The 12,995-nt window shown below is 37.9% G+C and overlaps 2 protein-coding genes across 6 annotated transcripts; both read right to left on the bottom strand.

Moving 5' to 3' along the window:
- Positions 1 to 1,244: 1,244 nt before the first annotated feature.
- LOC106329422 (OTU domain-containing protein 5-A-like) lies at positions 1,245 to 3,918 on the bottom strand. 4 transcript variants are annotated; one of them, XM_013768070.1, is made up of 10 exons: positions 3,753 to 3,918; positions 2,904 to 3,449; positions 2,720 to 2,793; positions 2,442 to 2,496; positions 2,274 to 2,348; positions 2,110 to 2,183; positions 1,966 to 2,014; positions 1,765 to 1,849; positions 1,619 to 1,675; positions 1,245 to 1,502 (listed from the first exon to the last, which is right to left on the bottom strand). In XM_013768070.1, exons 2-10 carry the CDS (start codon positions 3,369 to 3,371, stop codon positions 1,453 to 1,455), a joined length of 987 nt encoding a protein of 328 aa, XP_013623524.1. In that variant the 5' UTR covers positions 3,372 to 3,449; positions 3,753 to 3,918; the 3' UTR covers positions 1,245 to 1,452. The 4 variants fall into 4 exon arrangements, with proteins under 4 accessions (XP_013623524.1, XP_013623526.1, XP_013623525.1 ...); XM_013768072.1 differs by lacking the exon at positions 3,753 to 3,918 and adding an exon at positions 3,689 to 3,724; XM_013768071.1 differs by lacking the exon at positions 3,753 to 3,918 and adding an exon at positions 3,524 to 3,722.
- Positions 3,919 to 8,593: 4,675 nt separating this feature from the next.
- LOC106328423 (probable calcium-binding protein CML50) lies at positions 8,594 to 11,326 on the bottom strand. Of its 2 annotated transcripts, XM_013766859.1 has the most exons (8): positions 11,149 to 11,326; positions 10,725 to 10,875; positions 10,591 to 10,647; positions 9,593 to 10,345; positions 9,415 to 9,461; positions 9,157 to 9,332; positions 9,047 to 9,065; positions 8,594 to 8,917 (listed from the first exon to the last, which is right to left on the bottom strand). In XM_013766859.1, exons 4-8 carry the CDS (start codon positions 10,341 to 10,343, stop codon positions 8,813 to 8,815), a joined length of 1,098 nt encoding a protein of 365 aa, XP_013622313.1. In that variant the 5' UTR covers positions 10,344 to 10,345; positions 10,591 to 10,647; positions 10,725 to 10,875; positions 11,149 to 11,326; the 3' UTR covers positions 8,594 to 8,812. The 2 variants fall into 2 exon arrangements, with proteins under 2 accessions (XP_013622313.1, XP_013622314.1); XM_013766860.1 differs by lacking the exons at positions 10,591 to 10,647; positions 10,725 to 10,875; positions 11,149 to 11,326 and having other exon boundaries at positions 9,593 to 10,521.
- Positions 11,327 to 12,995: the final 1,669 nt, after the last annotated feature.

The following is a 12,995-nucleotide window of genomic DNA, read 5'->3' as shown; positions in this document are numbered from 1 at the left end:
CGAACACAAATTTATTGGAGGTGAAAACTATTATACCAAAAATAATCAACATCCTCTAGAAACTTTTGTGAAAAAACATCCTCTAGAAACAATTAATTTAATTACGGGGGCCACATGACTTCACAACACATATACATTCACTTATATAGCTATTTCTATGTTTTGCATAGACTGAGGGAATGATGTCTAGTCTAGGGTTCTCGTTTCTTTTCCTTTTTTTGCATACGAATGATAAAAATGGAAAATAAACGCTTGTATTTTTAATGGTTTCCGAACATTAATAAAATCTAGAAAATAAAATATTATAAATCTTTGATTGGTGAAATTAAACCTCTGTGGAATACAAGATGTATAACAAAATATTCAATAATATAATTTAATTATGCCAAAATGAAGAAAGTGAAACAGAATCAGACACGTAGAACCATGTTGTGCCAATAAAATGTAAAGGACACATATCACATGGTAGATAATAAACTTATGGTAGCTGTCCTGTCCATTCATAGTACAAATCTTCATCAAGTTATTGTACTATATATGCCATATATACAATGTATTATGTATATGCTACTACTATGAAATTTTCTAAAGTATATTAATTGATCGTGAGTCTGACTATATAATAAAAACAACACAACACAACACACTTAACTCTGGAAAACCATAAGAAAAGTCTCCTATTTAATGACGTTTTCTGACGTATTCCTTCTCATTTTCTCAAATAGATGATGATGTCCATTTTACGAAACTACTAAACATTTCTGATGGGCCTCGCTTCGTTCAAGTAACAAGTTAGGCTTCTCGGTCGTGAGTCTGTGTTGGGGGGGAGGGGGGGCACAGAAAATGCCAACAATACAGGTGAAGTATCTTATATCTTGGATCTTGATTCTGAATAACTGTCTTGAAAACAATCACTGTCTATGTATCTTGTTCCCTTTGCAGCTATAGAGAGATAACCAGAGACAAGAAGCTATCGGTGGCCACAAAGCGCATTTCGTTAACTGGGATATGATAGAGGATGATTCCATCAGTTGAAACTAACAGTCTCAAGACTGTCCTGATTGTTCTTAGTTTTGGGAACGCCTCCTAGTTTTGAAGCACAGTGGATTAGTAATTTGTAAATTGTTCTGTTTTCTCCATAGTTATTACCAGATACTGAATATCGCATAATCAAACGTTTTTGGCATCTTTTTCACATATAGAGGTTAAGTTTTTTGGTAAGCAAAGAGCTATAACCTTCCTCTATTTATTTATTACCACATCTATAAAAGTAAATCTTAAAAACAAAAACAGATGAGAATGCTATAAGTCTAAGGTTAATGCCTCAACGGGATTATGTTCAAGTACAAGAGCATATTGTTCTCTAGAACTAGTTAGTAACAAGAATAAACATGTTAAATATTATTTTTCAGACTTCAACTAATTTGTGCTCCCCATCAGAAGAAACAGAGCTCAGAAAACCCAATATTTCTTCTTCTTCTCTCCCTCTGGTACCGGCAGCTCTACACAAAAGTTCCAACAACAGAAGAAAGATTAAAACTCAATACATCAACTACTTGTATCCCTACCTAACATCATAATCCATGGCTGTTTATATCATATAAGAAGTATCACAAACCTCCTTCAGGATAGATTGAATTGTAATGAACCTCAGCCCAGAAGCTTAAACATATAACTGATTCACAAGCCAGCCAAACACATGAATTATTATTACGAAGGAAAAAGGATTGTTACTAAATAGAACAACATTGAGAAGAAACTTACGGCGATTAGACTTCTGCAAATGAGGCAAGATCTCAATGTAACATGTATCCTTGAATGAAGTTATCACAAACATCCTAACACCATACTGCCAAAAACACCAAAAAACAAAATGCCAAATCTCATTTCATATGTCTTAAGCCCCTAAAGATTCTTTCTTCAAAAATTATACAAACTATGGAAGAGTTTAGATTGTGTAAGTACCCAATCCGCAGCAGCCTGAAGCGTAACGTGATCACCCCATTCTCCATTCCTATGTTGCCAATAATTAATGGTAATAAATAAGCTAACACAATACACATCAGTGGAAAAAGATGATATAAAAAAAAAAAGACGAGAGTTTCAAACCGTTTCATTGTTTTAAGATAGTCGGTGTAAGCCATTGGAACATAACCTTCATACATCTCTCTGTTATACGCAAGCTGAAACAATATATATGAGAGAATGTAAAAATCATCAAGGGTAAGCTGAAATGGAGGGAGCTAGATTTTCTCGATACAATATATCTCAACCTGATTGACAACTTGTTCCCTGACAAAATTATGATGCTCTGAAGAGCGGTATAGCTGATCTGACAGTGACCGAAACTGAGAAAATATATATAAAACCAGTCACATAATGCTAGAAATTTCATTTGCAAACACCATAAACTAGAAACGAGAAGAAGAGAAAAAATAAACCTGGCAGTTCCCATCTCCTTCTATCTTGTTCTCCACTAAGCCATAAAGCTGTAATCTATATAATATATAACTGCCATAAGAGATTTCTCAAATATCCAAATAAATCTATAGATTGATTGCAAAAAGTAACAATAATGTAAAAAAATGTTCTTTTGGACTCTTAGCAGAAACTAACAAGACCACAAAAATCTCATACAACAAACCCATAACCACAGAGATGTTGGCTGTTACAAGCAACTTTCTCTAGATTGTATTTGAGATCAGAACTATAAACATACCTCTGAAAAAGCCGTTCATGATCAGAAACCTGCTCATCCTCTGACGGTAACTCCCCGTTGATTTTCGGCACATGCTGCAACACAACAACATCAAGATTTTTTTTTTTTTTTTTTTTAAACTTAAATACATTTCTTCTGAAGAGTTTATATTGGAACATTCACAAAAGAAGATGTAAGTACTTACAGCAATAGGTATCATTTGGTTCATTCGCTTCCCAACCTCAGAATCCAAAGACCAAGACTCTTCCTCTATCTCCACAGAACAATCCGAGTCATCATCATCATCATCACGAGCCGTCCTTGCAACATTCTTATCCTCCATGTCACTAATATCAACAGCTTCCCCTTGAACAGGGTGATGAGGCCACTCTTGTGAAGCAACAGAGATCCGACTAGGCCTCAGATGAGACTCTTCTTCAGCTCGTTCAACTCTAGACAACTCGTCCTGGTAAAACTGAGCTATAACCGCATCATTGTCTGCATAATTACCAGTGAGAGGCTGGTTGTAGCCTTCTCTAACGTAGCCTTGAGCGACAGGTTCCGCCTCGTAACGCGTCACGCTGCCGCAAGAGCCAGCGTTTGTGAGCGTGCAAACTTGGAGATCGAGGAGACCCCAACGAAGAGCATCTGGATCAGGCTCATTAGACCCCATTAATATATAAAAAGTATCAACCTTTATAAAACACACAAACAACCAAAGGAGAGACTCTTGCGTGTAGAATCGAGGTTCCTGCAAAAAGAGGGAAGGCGTGAGCATTAAACCAAAAATGAAGATAGGACACGATGATGCATGATCTAACTAACTTGAGGGGGGAGAAAAAGGAACCGACTTTGGAGTGAAAATCATCAAAAGTAATAGATTGTTCAACAACCAAGAACCAAAATTCAACAATAATCTCTAACGAAAACCGATAAAAGAATCGAAGAAATGAACAAAGGTGACGACTTTGGAAAAAAAAACTAGGGAACCTGGAGATGCCCCCAAAGATGAAGATTTTGGAGAGAGAGAGAGAGAGAGAGAGAGAGGGAAAACCTTGGAAGGTGGGTTTGGTTGCGGAGAGAGAGGAAATCGCAGCCGTTGAAAATGCAAAAAGAGCGATCGAAAAGACGGCAGAGAGATGATATTTGAAAGCCGGTTCACACCGTCGTTGTTTTGGTTTTATCAATCCAAAAACCCCCCCCGCTGCTCTGTTTTCCAACGACCCTCCACGATTCGCCCACGTGTCAAGCTTTTTCTTATCCTTTTGCATTCATAAAGATAATAATCCTAAAAATTAAAATTAGGTAAGTGTTATAAAAAGAACTGGAATTTTATTGTATCGCAGGAATTTAAATAAGGGCAAAATATTATACCCGTAGAATATTTAATACTGATAGAAAGATTATTATCAGAGAGAAGAGAAGAGTGAATGATGTGCTTCTAAACGATCGAACTCGATCGTATATATAGAGAAAAAACCTACTGTGCAAATAGTGCAGCGGACCCCATATCTTTTATAATTTCAAACATTACGGCTCTTTCTGTTTTTGTTGACTTTCGTAACACTCCCCCTTGGGGGCCGGTGTCACTATCCGCTCTCGCTTAACGTCTTTGTTGTCTCGTTAAAAACCTTTCCTGGAAAACCCAATGGGAAAAACCATAGTAAGGTAAAAAGAGTACAACTACGTAAGCTCCCCCTCGAATAAGCAGTCATAGATCCTTCAGATGACGCATTCCAATGTTATGGATGTGTTTTCTGAATACCGAGGTAGGGAATGATTTTGTGAAGAGGTCGGCTGCATTGTCGCATGATCGAACATATCTTACTTCAATCTCTTTATTCTTCTCGAGCTCTTGAGTGTATGAGAAGAACTTCGGAGGTATATGTTTGGTTCTATCGCTTTTGATATATCCTTCCTTCGTTTGAGCAACACATGCCGCGTTATCTTCATATAGAATAGTTGGCTCCGTATTTTCGTTAATCCCACTGTTTGAACAGATGTGTCGGCTTATTGATCTTAGCCATACACATTCTCTACTTGCTTCATGGAGTGCAATGATCTCAGCGTGATTTGAAGAAGTAGCAACAAGTGTCTGCTTCTGAGAACGCCAAGATATGGCGGTGCCTCCAATTGTAAAAACATATCCTGTCTGGGATCGAGCTTTGTGTGGATCTGACAAATAACCTGCATCTGCAAAACCAATCATTTGACCTTTTGAACTTTTAGGATAAAACAAGCCTAAATCAGTTGTTCCTTGAAGGTAACGAAAGACATGTTTAATTCCATTCCAATGTCTTCGTGTAGGAGACGAACTGAATCTCGCTAAAAGATTAACAGCAAAGGATATGTCAGGTCGAGTACAATTTGCAAGATACATAAGAGCTCCAATTGCACTTAAGTATGGAGTTTCAGGACCAAGTATTTCTTCATTTTCCTCAGATGGTCGAAACGGATCATTTTCAACATTAAGTGATCTAACGACCATCGGGGTGCTAAGAGGAGTTGCTTTATCCATGTTAAAGCGTTTCAATACTCGTTTGGTATATGTAGACTGGTGTACAAATATACCCTTTTGAGAATGCTCAATTTGTAATCCTAGACAATATTTTGTCTGGCCGAGATCTTTCATCTCAAATTCTCCTTTCAGATAGTTTGATGCCTTTTGGATTTCGTTTTGAGTTCCAATAATATTAAGATCATCACCGTACACCGCGATTATCACAAATCCGGATGTTGTTTTCTTTATGAAAACACAAGGGCATATAGGATCATTCGTGTATCCTTCTTTTGTTAAGTGTTCGCTGAGACGATTATACCACATTCGTCCAGATTGTTTTAACCCATATAATGACCTTTGCAATTTCTGGCATTTTAAATCCATCTGGGATTCTCATATAGATATCAGTATCTAATGATCCATATAAATATGCCGTAACGACATCCATGAGACGCATTTCTAAATTTTCATTGGCCGCTAGGCTCATCAGGAATCTAAATGTGATTGCGTCCATGACAGGAGAATAAGTTTCCTCATAATCAATTCCTGGCCTTTGAGAGAAACCTTGGGCTACGAGACGAGCTTTGTATCTTGTAATCTCGTTTTTCTCATTTCTTTTTCGGACAAATACCCATTTGTACCCAACTGGTTTTACATCTTTGGGTGTGAGCACAATAGGTCCGAATACATTTCGTTTGTTAAGCGAATCTAATTCGACTTGAATTGCATCTTTCCATTTTATCCAGTCATGTCTCTTTTGACATTCATATACAGACTTTGGTTCTGGATCTTCGTTTTCTTCATTTATTTCCTTTGCTAAAAGGTATGAGAAAACGTCATCAATATCATCCATCTCATTTCGTTTCCATATCTTTCCATTATGGATGTAATTGATAGAAATCTCATGATTTCCTTCAGATTCAAGATGCTTTATATTGTCATTAGATTCACAATTTTCTTCGTCCAAAATATTTTCTGTTATTTTGGGAGTATCATGCTTTTCACATTCCTTACGTTTTCTAGGAAGTTTATCCTTTGAACCAATAGGTCTACCGCGCTTTAAACGTGTTCCTGATTCACGTGTATCAACTGCCGTTCCACCATTTTGTGGTATTTCAATACGAGCAGGAGTATTTGCAGCGGGTATATGTGATTTAGTTACCATTTTGGTATCAGCAAATGCATCAGGTAGCTGATTTGTTATATTTTGTAAATGCATGATACGTCGAACTTCTAGTTCTGACTGTTTCGTAGGAGGATCAAGGTGTAATAACGATGGTACACTCCATTTGATCTCTTTTCCTACTTGTTTATTGTCTCCCCCTAGAGTTGGGAATTCTTTCTCATTAAAATGACAATCGGCAAATCGTGCCGTAAACACATCACCAGTTTGTGGTTCTAGGTATCTTATTATTGATGGAGAATCATAGCCAATATATATTCCCAACCGTCTTTGCGGTCCCATCTTTGTACGTTGTGGTGGTGCTATTGGAATATAAACCGCACAACCAAAGATTTTTAGATGAGAGATATTTGGTTCTTTTCCAAATGCTAACTGTAATGGGGAATATCTATGGTATGCACTTGGTCTTATCCGAATTAGTGCTTCTGCATGCAAAATAGCATGTCCCCATACAGAGGTTGGGAGTTTTGATCTCATGATCAATGGCCTTGCAATTAGTTGCAGCCGTTTAATTAATGATTCTGCCAAACCATTTTGTGTATGAACATGAGCAACAGAATGCTCTACTTCAATCCCTGATACCATACAATAATCATTAAAAGCTTGGGATGTGAATTCACCAGCGTTATCTAATCTAACTCTTTTAATTGGATAATCTGAGAACTGTGCTCTTAATTTGATTATCTGAGTTAGAAATCTCGCAAATGCCATATTTCGAGATGATAACAAACAAACATGTGACCATCTACTCGATGCATCGATTAATACCATAAAGTAGTAGAATGGTCCACACGGTGGATGTATTGGTCCACAAATATCACCTTGGATTCTTTCCAAAAACTTTGGTGATTCTTTGTCAACTTTGGTTGGTGATGGTCTTATGATTAATTTCCCAAGAGCACACGCATCACATGTCATTTTATTACTTTGGTATATATCTTGGGTTTTTATTGAATGACCATGTGAGTTTTCAATGATTTTTCGCATCATTGTAGTGCCTGGATGACCAAGGCGATCATGCCATAATGTAACATCTTCTGGATTTCTTTTTATCACAAGATGTGATTCTATAGCATCAATATAAGTGTGATGCAATCCAGAAGGAAGTTCTGGAAATTTTTCCAGTACAAGGCCTTTGCCTGATTTTTCAGAAGTTATATACAAATACTTCTTTCCATTCTCAGTTGCAGACTGAGTGTTATACCCTTGACGGTATATATCTTTGAAACTCAACAAATTTCTCTTAGAATTTGGAGAATATAAGGCATTATCTATGGAAAACTTTGTTCCATTAGGCAACATAAAGTTCGCCTTGCCAATTCCTTCGATCAGGTCTGTAGGACCTGATATTGTGTTTATAGTCATTTTTACTGACTTTAAAGTAGAGAAATATCTCTTATCCTTCAGTATAGTGTGCGTTGTGCCACTATATGGTATGCAAACTTCTCTACCAATTTGTTTAGTTGTTGTTCCATTTGCTTTCTTATCCATTTCGAATCGCAGAGTGATCGTGCTGATAACGTGTTATGAAAAGAACTGGAATTTTATTGTATCGTAAGAATTTAAATAAGGGCAAAATATTATACCCGTAGAATATTTAAGACTAATAGAAAGATTATTATGAGAGAGAAGAGAAGAGAAGAGTGAATGATGTGCTTCTAAACGATCGAACTCGATCGTATATATGTAGAGAAAAAATCTACTGTGCAAATAGTGCAGCGGGTCCCATATCTTTTATAATTTCAAACATTACGGTTTTTTCTGTTTTTTTTGACTTTCGTAACAGTAAGTTCCATTTTTTCCCATATATCCCCTTTTTTCCTAAAACCGGTTGAAATTTTGTTTCACTGTATCCTCCTTACTAGAGAATCTGGGATTTTTAATTATATTTTGGGGGCTAGTTTGTTTAATAACTTCATTTTTGTGTGTATTATTAGCGCTAATAACTTTAACTCGTTGAATTTATCAGCAGTAATAGTCGCTTTCATGCTTGGGTACGAGGTGGTTTTAACTTTTAATACAGAGATGCTACAATCAAAACTTTACACATATGGATTGGGATAATGTGAACTCACACGTGTACGTAATAAACATCTGCTTTTGACATAGAGTCCAAGTTTGTTTTATACATCACACTTCTCACGCTTACGGCCGGCTTTACAGAAACAATAACTTTACAAGTTTATATATGTTTCAAATTGAAAAAAAGATGTAAGAAAATCAACTTAGATAAGTTGTTTGGTTCTTTTATAGCACAATATTTTTTTTGATATAGCACAATATCTTTACATTTGCTTTAAACTCTGGACTTTCAATTAAACCAGAAAAAACACCATGTGTAACAATAGCATTCACACGGCGACGAACATTACAACTATTAAAAAACAAAGAGAAGCTGGAAATGAGCAAACAGGTTACTTGTAGTAAAACCTTAAGCGATGAGGAAGGGGAGGACAGTGAGCATGAAGGATTCGTAAGTGAAAGTAGCTGACCCTGAGTATCCTGTGTCCTTCTCCTTGAACTTCTCTGTCAGTCCCTACAATTTTCCATCATCAAACAAAATCAAAACTACTAACCTCATATCGCCAAACCACATCGTGTAGTAAACAGTTGATGATCAGGACTTGTGAATGAGATACAGCAACATAGTAAATGATAGGCGTACCTTAACAGTGAGACAGCACCTGCATCAAGCCAAATCAGAATAATCAACAACAATCAGAACAAAAAAAAAAAAAAAAAAAGGAAAAAGAGGGTATAAAACGAATAACTTACTCAATGAAATTATCATACTCAATGGCCCTATTCTTGCCTCCACTTTTGTCAAATTTAGAAACAAGAAGATCCAAAATCACAGGAGAAACTGAGAAACCAAGGCTCAGAAGCGCATCTCTCAGCTCACTCACATCTATCCTTCCGCTCCTATCCTTATCAGACCTCTCAAAGATAGACTGAACCAAATCACATGAGTGTCAGCTCCAACCAATCTTGCTATCCTACTAAAACATAAAACAATCAAAAACTCAAACTTACCCTCCAGTTCTGAAGACTGTAGAAAAGTGCAGTAAACTCCTTAGGTCCTGCCAACATAGAGATTGCACAAGTCATTACAAGATAGAGCAATACATATAACTTGACAAACCAACAATCCTCGTCCGAATCTAGAAAACTTCTATGTACAACGTCACCAAGGATATACAGAAGAACCCACCGATCTTCATGGCATTGGTGTTGGTGAACAGATACATAAGAAGATGAACCGTTCTCATGCTGAATCTCTGTTGACACGAGGAGAGAGCCCCTTGAAGCTCCTTGTCATCGATGAACCCACTTCCGTCCTGATCCGCAGCTTGGAAGCAAGCCACTATGTTCGGATCCGTCCCCGGAGCAAAACCAGAAGGAATCAGAGAAGCGAAGGGGCTTCCATAAGATCCCTGAGGAGGAGTATAGCCTCCGTATACTCCACCGTGCCCTGAATACGCCGGACGAGGCGGTGGAACAGCTCCGTAACCACCGTATTCAGAAACCCCTTGCGGCGGAGCAGCTCCGTAACTACACTGCGCCGGACGTGGAGGCGCAGCACCGTAGCTCCCGTAATCTGAAGGTCCGTGCTTCGGCGGAGGTCCGTAACCGGGACGTGGCGCGGCGCCGTAACCGGAAGATTCATGCGGCGGCGGAGCAGCTCCGTAACCTCCGTAAGGCTTCTCCTTTGGCGGCTTGTAGTCCCCTGACGAAGCAGGCGCGTAAGGTGGAGCAGACGGCGGCGCGTACGGTGCAGACGGAGGCGGCGCGCCGTAGGACGGAGCAGAAGGCGGCGCGGATGAGGACGGCGGCTTAGGTGCGCCGTAGGGCACGGCGTACGGCGGATTGTTTCCTCCGCCGGAGGAGTAAGGTGGTGGCGGTTGATTACCGCCGCCGTAACCGTAACCGTAGCCTTGACTCGTCGGAGGGTAGCCTGACATCTCTGGAAACGAAAAGGTAAACACTTTAGGAAAAAGAGATGGAAGAAGAGAATGAGTTTGACCTTAAAAGCTCTGTTTCAGACGAAAGGAGGATACTTTTTACTTTTTAGGACTCTGTGTTTAGCATTATTTACAAATCATGCCATTGGAACTGGATCTAACCGACAAATCAAGTTAAGAGGCTTTCTCGAGTTCGGTTTAGTAACAAAACACACAAGTTTAAAATCCGTTGAAAACGATTTTGTACCTCAACCGGTGGCGGTCGTCGTACTGCTCCTTATTCACCATCGCTAAAGATACAAAACTGCGAAAAACACAAAGCTTTAAAATTTAAAATTCTCAAATCAGAATCCAAGAAAGAAAAAAAGACAAAAAATTAACCTTTCTTTGTAATCGGTCATGTTAAAGATCTTGAGCTTTGTATAAACTATAAACACACCCGAGAAACTCTACTCGTCGTCGTCGGATGAACTTGTTTCGGGTTCTCGCCAGTAAACTGATCATCCCCACTTTCCATCCATCAGCCTGTAGTCTGTAGAATCAAAAATTCACCAAAGTAAACATCTTTGTAAATGAAAAAAAAAAAAAAACATCTTTGTAATGAAAAAGACAAGATTTTTTTATAGCTCAAACTCAGTTGTAATTGTAAATAAGCTTCAATGAAGAAAGAACATCTTTGTAATGAAGAAGAACATTTTTGTAATGAAAAAGGCATCTTTGTAATGAAAAAGACAAGATTTTTTTAAAGCTCAATCTCAGTTGTAAATAAACTTCAATGAAAGAAGAAGAGAACAAATTCACAAACCTTGAGTAGACCATATCTTTGTCGGAATCCAGTGTCACGAAATCGATTTGCCTTAATACCCTAACAAGAACTCTACCACCATATAAGAGATTGAGAGAACAGGGGAGAACACTGAGACTCAGATATATATATTTTTTTAAAATCTGATCTGTGAGGGATTTGAGAGATGATGAACAAGCAAAGAGAGGGAGAGCTTCTTATTTATAAGGAGGAGCAAACGGTCATATTTTTTGGAAGGAGGAGGAGCCAACGGACATATTTTTTGGGGAGTTGTGTTTCTGACCGTTGGAAGATTAATTAGGTTTTGGTGGTAGTTTTCAAGTTGTGTATATGAATTTACCACAGATCAGATCATTCAATTCCCTCCGCCTGGTTAATGAATTTCAATTAGTCGATGTCCAGAATCTTCTATTTCAGATAAAGGAGGTTGCTTTAGGACACTGCTTTTTGAAGTTATTTACAAAGTATGCCACTAGAACTGAATCTATCCGACAATCAAGTTAAGAGGCTTTCTCTAGTTCGGTTTAGAAACTCAAAAGGTTCTCTTTTTCAGACAAAGGCTCTGATTTCAGACAAAGGAGGTTACTTTAGGACAGGTGTTAAAAAAGAAGGAGGATACTTTAGGACTCTGTTTTTGAAGCTATTTACAAACTATACCGAACTGAATCTAACCTACAAATCAAGTTAGAGGCTTTCTCTAGTTCGGTTTAGAAACTCAAAAAGTTTTCTTTTTATCGAAGAAACAGAGCAATGTCGTCGTCGTCTTCATCGAAGAAGCAAACCCTCTTCATATCGACATTGTATTGAAGTTAAACTTAGATTTGGGTCATATGATTGGGCTAAAATTTTACTAATCATGTTTAACCCAAAACTTAAACCAAATTCTAGAAAAATCTCCCACCTCCTCAAAATAAAAATCTAGATATTATTATACAAATATCTAGATAATTAGAATAAAATAATATACATATTATGTTAGAATTATCTAGATTTAGGATTAAAATATATGAGATATTTTGTAATATGGAAGCTATAAATACATTCTCATCCTCTCATTTGTAACAACACAAGGAAGTTGAACAAGTAAAGTATAAGAAAGTTTTCTTAAAGAAAGAGTGTTCTACTCAAAGTTCTCTAAATCTTTTTGAGAGTTCTTCCATATTATTCTTCATACTTGGAAGTTTTCTTGTTTCTTTCGGGTTCTCGGGTATTACGGTCTTGGACTAATGCTAAGCACTATCAAAGGTGGTTTCTTTACATGGTATCAGAGCCAAGCTAATCTTGTGCTCATCAAGATCGGTTTTTAAAGAGAGCTCGGGTCTATTCTAAGTACGGAATCAACGGGTCGTGTTGTTGGATTGGGAATGGAAATCCTAAACCAATCTAACTACCGGTTATGGAAGTCATGCATGGAGTCATACCTGGTGAGTGAGGACTTATGGGATGTCGTCGGTGGTAACAACACAACACCACCAAGGGGAAATGCTGCAACCCCGGAAGCGACAAAGGAGTGGACACGGAAGAATGCCAAGGCGGAGTTTGCTTTGAAGAGGTCCATATCTTCAAGCATATTTGAGCATGTCTCAAGGTGTACTTCCGCTAGTTCCATTTGGCAAGCTTTAGATCAATTGTTCAACAAGAAGAATGAGGCTAAACTACAATTATTAGAGAATGAGCTTGCGAATGCGAAGCAGGGGGAGTCTTCAATCTCAGAGTTTTTTATCAAGGTAAAGAACCTATGCTCTGAGATTAATACTCTAAATCCGGAGGAGTCAATTTCTGAAGCACGGTTGAAGCGGTCTATCATTCGAGGTCTACGGCCTGAATATACACCGTTTGTGACTTCG

This window comes from Brassica oleracea, chromosome C3 (genome assembly GCF_000695525.1).
Source record: "Brassica oleracea var. oleracea cultivar TO1000 chromosome C3, BOL, whole genome shotgun sequence".
In the NCBI taxonomy this organism is placed as follows: domain Eukaryota; kingdom Viridiplantae; phylum Streptophyta; class Magnoliopsida; order Brassicales; family Brassicaceae; genus Brassica; species Brassica oleracea.
The sequence above is the reverse complement of the archived record's forward strand: the minus strand, read 5'-3'. Positions and strand labels throughout refer to the sequence as shown.

Bases quoted from the DNA above. Each gene is read 5' to 3' on its own strand.
- LOC106329422 (XM_013768073.1), bottom strand. From the start codon at position 3,476: ATGCTCACGCCTTCCCTCTTTTTGCAGGAACCTCGATTCTACACGCAA. The intron at 2,497-2,719 runs GTATGTTTATAG...TATATTATATAG, and splicing joins CATGAACGGCTTTTTCAGAG to ATTACAGCTTTATGGCTTAG. The intron at 2,349-2,441 runs GTTTATTTTTTC...ATATTTTCTCAG, and splicing joins AAGGAGATGGGAACTGCCAG to TTTCGGTCACTGTCAGATCA.
- LOC106328423 (XM_013766859.1), bottom strand. From the start codon at position 10,343: ATGTCAGGCTACCCTCCGACGAGTCAAGGCTACGGTTACGGTTACGGC. The intron at 9,462-9,592 runs GTGGGTTCTTCT...CTATGTTGGCAG, and splicing joins CACCAATGCCATGAAGATCG to GACCTAAGGAGTTTACTGCA. The intron at 9,333-9,414 runs GTAAGTTTGAGT...GATTTGGTTCAG, and splicing joins ACAGTCTTCAGAACTGGAGG to TCTATCTTTGAGAGGTCTGA.